The 7,085-nt window shown below is 68.7% G+C and overlaps 1 protein-coding gene and 1 long non-coding RNA gene across 2 annotated transcripts; one reads left to right on the plus strand and one right to left on the minus strand.

Annotated features, from left to right (window-relative positions):
• Positions 1–21: 21 nt before the first annotated feature.
• TMEM240 (transmembrane protein 240) lies at positions 22–6,398 on the minus strand. Its single transcript, XM_042995996.1, has 4 exons — positions 6,294–6,398; positions 5,828–5,934; positions 1,323–1,531; positions 22–823 (listed from the first exon to the last, which is right to left on the minus strand). Exons 1-4 carry the CDS (start codon positions 6,348–6,350, stop codon positions 675–677), a joined length of 522 nt encoding a protein of 173 aa, XP_042851930.1. The 5' UTR covers positions 6,351–6,398; the 3' UTR covers positions 22–674.
• On the plus strand, positions 1,423–5,160 carry LOC122241097. The gene is made up of 2 exons (XR_006221063.1): positions 1,423–1,503; positions 1,622–5,160. It is a non-coding gene; the product is annotated as an uncharacterized LOC122241097 (long non-coding RNA).
• Positions 6,399–7,085: the final 687 nt, after the last annotated feature.

The following is a 7,085-nucleotide window of genomic DNA, read 5'->3' on the forward strand; positions in this document are numbered from 1 at the left end:
GGGGGTCACAGGTTCAGAAATGAAAGAAGAGGCAGAGGCTGGAGCTTTCTGGAGAATTTACTGACCAGCAGGGGTAGGGGTCACAGTGAGGCGCCCGACCGGGGATGCCCTGGGCAGGGTGGCCGCACTTGCCGCAGTGGGGCTCAGGGGCCTTATTGCTGCTAGGCCGGGGCCTCCCCCAGACCCCTGTCTCCCGCCCCCCACCCCCAGTGCGGCCCGCGGACGCACACGCCCCATGCACATGCTCCCGTGTGCAGACGTGGGCGCGGCCGGGGGCCGGCCCCCTTCCCTGTCAAGACCCTCTCCCGGCTTCGCTTCCCTCTGCCGGAACTGGCCCCGAGGAGCAGCCGGGTTTAAGTAACAGACGTGGTCCCAGCCCAGGCGCAAGCGAGACTGCAGTGCGCGGGGGCGAGCAGGTGGTCCCGGCCGCCCGTACAGGTGCGCGCGCCCCCGCTCGGGGCCCGCCGTCCCGGCCCCCGCGCCCTATGCGGCCGGACGGCCGGGGTTCTGTCCCCAGGCCGGCAGCCTGCCCCGCCCCGACCCCCTTTTATAAAAAGAAGAGGAGACAGCACCTTCCGCTGGACACGCCCGGCGGGCGCCCTGGCCCGGGGCGGCCGTCCAGTCCCGTGTGCGTGGGCGCGTTGGCCGAAGGCCCCGCGAGTCCTGCGCGCGGCTCAGAGGTGCCGCGGGCTCGGGTGGCCGTTGTGGTAGAGTTTCTGCTTCACGTGCACCATGTTGCCGGCCGCCTCCTCGAAGGGCCTGTGCGGCCGCCGGCCCAGCTCCCGCAGACTGCACAACTTGGGCAGCCAGGTCCACGAGCCGTCTGCGGGGCAGGGGCGGTGTCAGAACGCGGTCGGGTCGGAGGCCCGCACGCGGGAGAGGCGCGGCGGGTTGGGAGCGCGGCCGAGGAAAAGCATAGGCGGCGCGGGGCGGAGCCAGGCATAGACGCAGAGGGTGAGTGGGCGGGGTCCTTTCGGGGGGCGTGGCCGGGGCGGGGCGCGGGCGGCCTGGGGTATGACCTGGGCGGGGCGCGGCTGAGAGAGGGCGGGGTCTTTGTGAGGACGTGACCGGGCTGGGGATATGACCTGGGCGGGGCGCGGCTGAGGCAGGGCGGTGCCCTGTGGGGGCGTGGCCGGACGGTGGGCGGGGGCGTGGCCGGGCGAGGGAGAGGATGGGGGCGGGGTCTTGGCCGGGGCGAGGCCAGGGAGGGCTCGGTGGGCGTGGTCTGTCGGGGGCGGGGCGCCGGCGGGCGGAGTGGGCGTGGTCTCGCGGCCGTTGGGGTGGAGGCGGGGTCGCGGGGGGGTGGGGCCGCCCTCACTCACCGTAGCGCCGGCCGGCCCTCCAGGCGCGCACGGCGCAGTGCAGGACGCCGTCCATCCACACCAGGAACCAGCTGATGCAGAAGCCGAGCAGCAGCCCCAGCATGAGGTCGATCTCCTGCTTGGTGACGTTGTCTGTCACGAAGTAGTTCTCGGAGGCGTCCACCACCGACTGGTCCCCGTCGTAAGGGATTACGTAGTGGATGTGGTGCCTGGGGGCGGCAGGGCGGGCTGGCACCTCTCCCGCGGGGCGGGCAGCGACCCCGGCGGTAAGCGGCACCCATTCGCCCCGCTGGTCTTAGAAGCAGCCCTTGTGCGGAGCTGAGGTCAGGAGGGGGCCAGCGGACTCGCCCAGGGCCCAGTCACCCGGCCGGAGGTTGCCCAGCGGGTGGAAGTGTGCGAGGCCAGGGGTCAGAGTGAAGCCCCGCGCCTGGCCAGGGATGTGCCTGCCCCTCGTATCACCCTCCTTCCTCCTGCCCCGGGGCTCAGAGGCAACCCTGCGGGGGTCGCGGGAACACAGCGCAGGTGAACAAGCTGTTCCAGTGCGAAGGCCCCGGTCACGGTGTCCCCATCTGGTGGCAGGGTCACAGCCCACTTGCCGGATGCGGGGGCCTGCTGGTTCCTAGGGGTCCATTCTTCTGTCCTCCCCTCCCACTGGCTATGTCCTTTCATTACCTTCTCTGCGGAGAGCCTAGTGGGTCAGCCCTGCTCTGGGCCTCTGGTCTTCCTTCTCCACCCTTTGCGGGCACCTCCCTTTCCTCAGTTCTCTGTGCCGGAGGGGAGGCTCCCGGGGCTCTGCCCGGTGTCCGTCTCCCACCCCCTTTCCTGGGGGAGCTCTCCTGCCGGTGTCCCCTCGGAGCCGCACGTCTATGCCCTGCTCGGCTGCTCCTGGGATGTTCCAGCTCTCCGGGGCTCCCTCCCACGTGTTCCATCGTCCACCAAGGTCCGTGCGGTGTTTCTCAGCCCCCCTTCCCTCAACTGGCCAGGCCCCGGGCCGCTGAGCCCTCTGAACTGCAGCCCTGCTTACCTCTGCGGAACTCTGAACTCTCCCCACAAGGCTCTCTCCAGCCTCGGGCCTGTCTGGATTCCCTCCTCCTCCAAGAAGCCCTCGGGGCTCCCGAGGTCCTGGGTCAGGCAGCTCTATCCTGGAGATAAGCACCCAGGACGACCCAGGCCCGTCCCCACTCCCACCTCTGCTTCGGCCTGCAGGAGAGCCCAGGAGAGGGACCGTGGGGCCCACCCTTGGCCCCTGTCATCCTCACCGGCTGCAGCCCTCTCTCTTGCCTGGCAGTGCAGGGACCACTCTGGGGCCCTTCTGCCCAGGAGGCCACCTCTCCCGGTGGCCCTCCTCCTCGAGCCCCTCTGCTGGTCTCCAACTCTCCAGCCCCACCCCCCTGTAGTCCCCGCTGCCCCCCACGTCTGTTCTGAGCTCTAGCTGCCTGTGTGGCGTCTCCACGTGGGATCTACAGACACCTCAAACTCACACCTAAAAATAGCTCCTCCCTCCCCAAACCCCTCCCCATCCTCCCCTCAGTTACTGGCACCTCCGCCCGGTGTTCAGCCAACACAGGTCCCTGTTCCCCACCCCAACCTCTCGACTGGCCACATTCGCTGCCCCCCAGAGGGACGGTCTCGAAACCAGAAACCGCACCGCTCTTCCCTGATCACAGGTCCCTGCTGCTCCTTCCCTGCTGATGTCCCTGCACCAGCGGCGGCCACACAGTGCCCTCCTCCCGGCAGCAGCCCAGCAGGGATGGCAGCGGGCAGGCCTCTGCTCACACCCCTTCCTGCTCCTCCTGGGAACTCCCGGAGGCCATCCCGCTCCGCATGTCCCGAGTGGCCCCACCTCGGCCACAGCCCCACGGAGCAGCAGGGGCCACCAGCCCGGAGTCAGTCGGCAAGGACGGCCCTGCTCCTCTGTTGACAGTTTGTCAGGAGCCACCATGAGTCACCAATAAGCGGCGGAAGACTGTTAATCACCACCCGGAATGTGCAGCCGCTGCCGGTTGCCCAGGAGCAGACTCATGACCCTTTCGAGGTGCCCGTCACTTGGGACGCACCGGGCCGGGCAGGCTGCACCGGGGCTGTTAACAGGGAGCGGCACGGTCGCCTTCTGCTCTACCCAGCCTTCTGGGTAGACCCCAGAAGACCCCCGGCGGGGCCTTCCTCAGCATGCTGCCTCGTGCCCCTGGACACGCAGCCGGCCAAGGCGGGGAGCTTGAAGACCAAGCTGCCACGGAAGCCAGAGACGCCCCCGGTGCCCTGGGGCAGGGTGAGGCCGGGGCCCCAACCAGCCCTGGTGGTTCGGGACCTCCAGGGGGTCGGAGGTCACAACCCGTGCCCCCGGCCCTGGCCTGGCCTCTGCGGTTCCTCCCTGCCCCTTACCCTCCTCCTTCCTCCAAGTCAGGCCCCTGGGGACAGGGGCTCGGGTCTCCCGTGTGCCCACGCGTTTTCACGATGTGTACACACATGGGTCTTGTCTGGGCCACGCATGCTGCCTGTGTCTGCCTGCGGTCCGATGCATGTTGTGTATACACGCCGGCCACATGCACAGGACGTGGCGTGTATACGGGGGTTCAGGCCACGAGCTCCGCTGTGCGTGTGCATGCTTGCCCGGGCACGAGCACGGTGCGTATCACATGGACGTGCGCATGCACTCAGTTTTGCACACAGCCATCCTCTGTGGGTGTGCGGCCTGCTCACTGCACACGGGGAGTCCGCCGTGGCGGCTCGTGTGCGCGGTTTACACACGGATCCCTCGCGTGCAAAACTGTTCTCTGCAGACGCGTTTGCTGCGCCCACACGGAGCGCCCGCTTTGCCGCACCGTATGATCCGCACGTGCCGCGCGTCCACATACATGGCGTCCACACGTGCCACGCCGCACACTGAATTTACATATCCCGTATGAGGTGATGTGTACACAGCACACACGTCGACATGCGCACCCGGAAACTGCGGCGGGTGTGACTCTCCGTGTCTTCACCCACGGACACGCTGACCTGCACACACGGGACCAGGAGCTCCCGCCGCACCTCCGTGGGCACTCGCTTTACCTGAGTCCGGACGCTACGGGTGACGCGCGCACACACCCTGGGCAGATACGCTCGGAAAGCAAAGCCCGTCTGCCCAGACGGGCCCTCGGCGGGAGGTCACAGGCACTTACACGCTGGTCATAACACGATGGCCCACACACACGTAAAATGTGCATTCCTGACGTTTATGGAGCTCGGAGCCCGGGCCTCACGGGGCGCCCACTGCCAGCCACCGGGAGGGTCTCGAGACCGCCCCGGTTTATACCCACTCGTGGCCGTGGCTGTCTTAGGAGGTGGCGGGGCTGACCTTGTGCCTTTCCTTAGCCTGGGGCCACGTGCACCCGGAAGGAACACAGGGATCTCTGGGAAAGAGCAGCCACCCGCCCAGCAAACGCTTCTGACGGTTCTTGGCCAGCACCCGTGAGGGTCATTTACACGCCCCTCTCTACCTTCCTGGACGTCTGTGTTCTGCTTTCCACACACCGGTCTGCACCCACGGGCACGTGGCATGCATAGTGAGGCACGAAACTATCCTCTCTTACACAACCCCCCACACCCACTGTGTGCGCACACATGTCCGTGGAGCAGAAGTACAGGACAAGGGTGAGGAACACAGCGTCTGGGCCCACGCCCCTCGTCCCTTACTAGCTGTGTGACCTTGGGCGAGTCTCTACCCACCCAAGCATCTTTCTGCTTTTTTTGGCCCCGGCAAGAGGGCTTCCTGTGGGGATGGCGTGCATGCGAATGTGTACGTGTGCTATGTGTACGCACATGTATATGCACAGACAGTACACATATGCGCGTCTCATGAGAAGATGTTTATTTTGTACATGGACGTACAAACATGCATGGCCAGGAAGACTCCATTACTACATGTGCACAGAATGGGGGCGTTCACACGGTGGATGTGGGGGCCTGGGCTCTCCCATCCCTCTCTGAATGACCTTGAGCAAGCCACACCCAGCTCTCCCCCAGTCCCTCCTCTGTTTAAGGAGAGGGTGGGACCAGATGGTCTGCCCACCTTGACCTTCTGCACTTCCCCGTACCTGGCTCGCAGGAAAGTTCACGAACATTAGTGCAGGGCCCGGGGAGGATGGTGTACTCTGTGGGCACGGCCGTGCGCAGGATCCTTCCTGACACACAGGACTGGACTGTCGCCCTCCTGGCTTCCAGGCCCTGGACCCGGAGGCCCAGGGCCCATTCCGCTCATCGCCCTGGCACAGGCCCTTTCTCTAAAGGCATTTTGGGAGGGGGTCCTGACTACCCGGGCATGCTCCCCCTGCTGGAAAGCGATTGGCCAATCCCCAGGTGCCCAGCGGAGGCTGGTTAGTCCTTCCCCCCGCGGGCCTAGCGCAGTCCTGCGGCCAGGCCCGCTTGGGGCTCGCCTGCGCCCCAGTGGGCCCTGCCGCCGCCGCCGCCGCCGCCGCCGCCGCACATGTGTGATCACGCGTGTGCCCAACCGGGCGCGGACTCACCGGCCACAGTTGCAGTGGCAGACGCGGTCCTCGCCCCGCAGGTGCGGGAGGATGTAGTTGTGGAATCGGTCCAGCAGTGCGTTCATGTCCATCAAGCACGCGATGGCCTGGAAGAGCCCATGACCGGTCAGCGCCGAGGAGCGGGGCCTGGCCGGGGCCCCGGGGCGGGGGTTGGGGGACAGGGGTGCGGCGCGCTGAGGGTGGGGGAGCGCAGGCCAGGGGTAGGGGTGCCCGGGGTAGCCCCAGAATCGGGGAGCTCAGGGCAGTCGGGATGGGGAGCGCAGGCCGGGAAGGGGGAGCTCGGCGCAGCCCGGGATGGGGAGCGCAGGCCGGGGATGGGGAGCGCGGGGCAGCCCGGGAGGGGAGCGCAGGCCGCGCGGGCCGGTAAACAAGGCGCGGGAGGTGGGGGAGGCGGCGCGCGGGCGCGGGAGGCGGGCGCGGGCGCACGGGAAGCCCCTCCGCTCACCATCACGATCGACGCCCCCAGAATCATGAAGATCATGGTGTTCGCGCTCATGGACATCGGGCGGGGCCGGGCCGGGCCGGAGCGCCGCCCCCCGGCCCCGGCGCCCCCCCGGCCCCGGCCCGATGCTGGGCCCCCGCCGCCTCCGCAGAGGTCAGCCCGCCGCGCACCCGCCGGGGAGGAGGCGCGGGGCGGGGCGGGCAGGGGACGCGGCCGCTCCCGGGGTCGCTCGGCCGCCCGGCCGCCGCGCTCGCCGCGCCCGCGCGCTCCGCTCCGCCCTCGGCCTCCTCCCTCCGCGCGCTCGGCGCCGCTCCGGCCTCCGCTGCCTGCCCGCCCTCCGCGCCCGCCTCCCGGGAGGGGCCGCGCCGCCCGCCCCGCCCCGCGCCGTCGGCCGGACCCCTCCCCGGGGACCGCAGGGCGGGATCTCGTCCCCGTCTGGCCAGTCCCGACCAGACCGGTCGTTCCTGGGGAGGGCCCTGCGCCCTCCCGGACCCTCCGCCCCAGCGCTCAACCGAAGACCCCTCCTCCCGGGTCGCGGGGCCGCAGGCAGGTTGGTTGGCACCCGGCTTCCTCCAGCAAGTACCTGCCTTTGGTGGAGCGCCCGCCCTGCAGGGCCGCTGGGGAGCTGCCAGGGAGGTCACTCCAAAGCCATGGCCACATGGCCCAGCAAAGACCAAAAGGGTGGCCCACAGTGGCGGCAGGGCCAGCCTCAGGCCCATCTTCCCTGAGGAGTCTGCACCAGGCACCGGGACTGGGCACCTCGAAAACCCAGGCCAGTGTCTGTGGCTCTGCTCA

Source organism: Panthera tigris, chromosome C1, assembly GCF_018350195.1.
Source record: "Panthera tigris isolate Pti1 chromosome C1, P.tigris_Pti1_mat1.1, whole genome shotgun sequence".
Lineage (NCBI taxonomy): Eukaryota > Metazoa > Chordata > Mammalia > Carnivora > Felidae > Panthera > Panthera tigris.

Excerpts from the sequence above, each read along its gene's own strand:
- TMEM240 (XM_042995996.1), bottom strand. The coding sequence starts at position 6,350 with ATGTCCATGAGCGCGAACACCATGATCTTCATGATTCTGGGGGCGTCG. Across the intron at positions 1,532-5,827 it reads TGCCACTGCAACTGTGGCCG|GCACCACATCCACTACGTAA; the intron begins GTGAGTCCGCGC and ends TGCCGCCCCCAG. Across the intron at positions 824-1,322 it reads GAGGGCCGGCCGGCGCTACG|ACGGCTCGTGGACCTGGCTG; the intron begins GTGAGTGAGGGC and ends CCTGCCCCGCAG.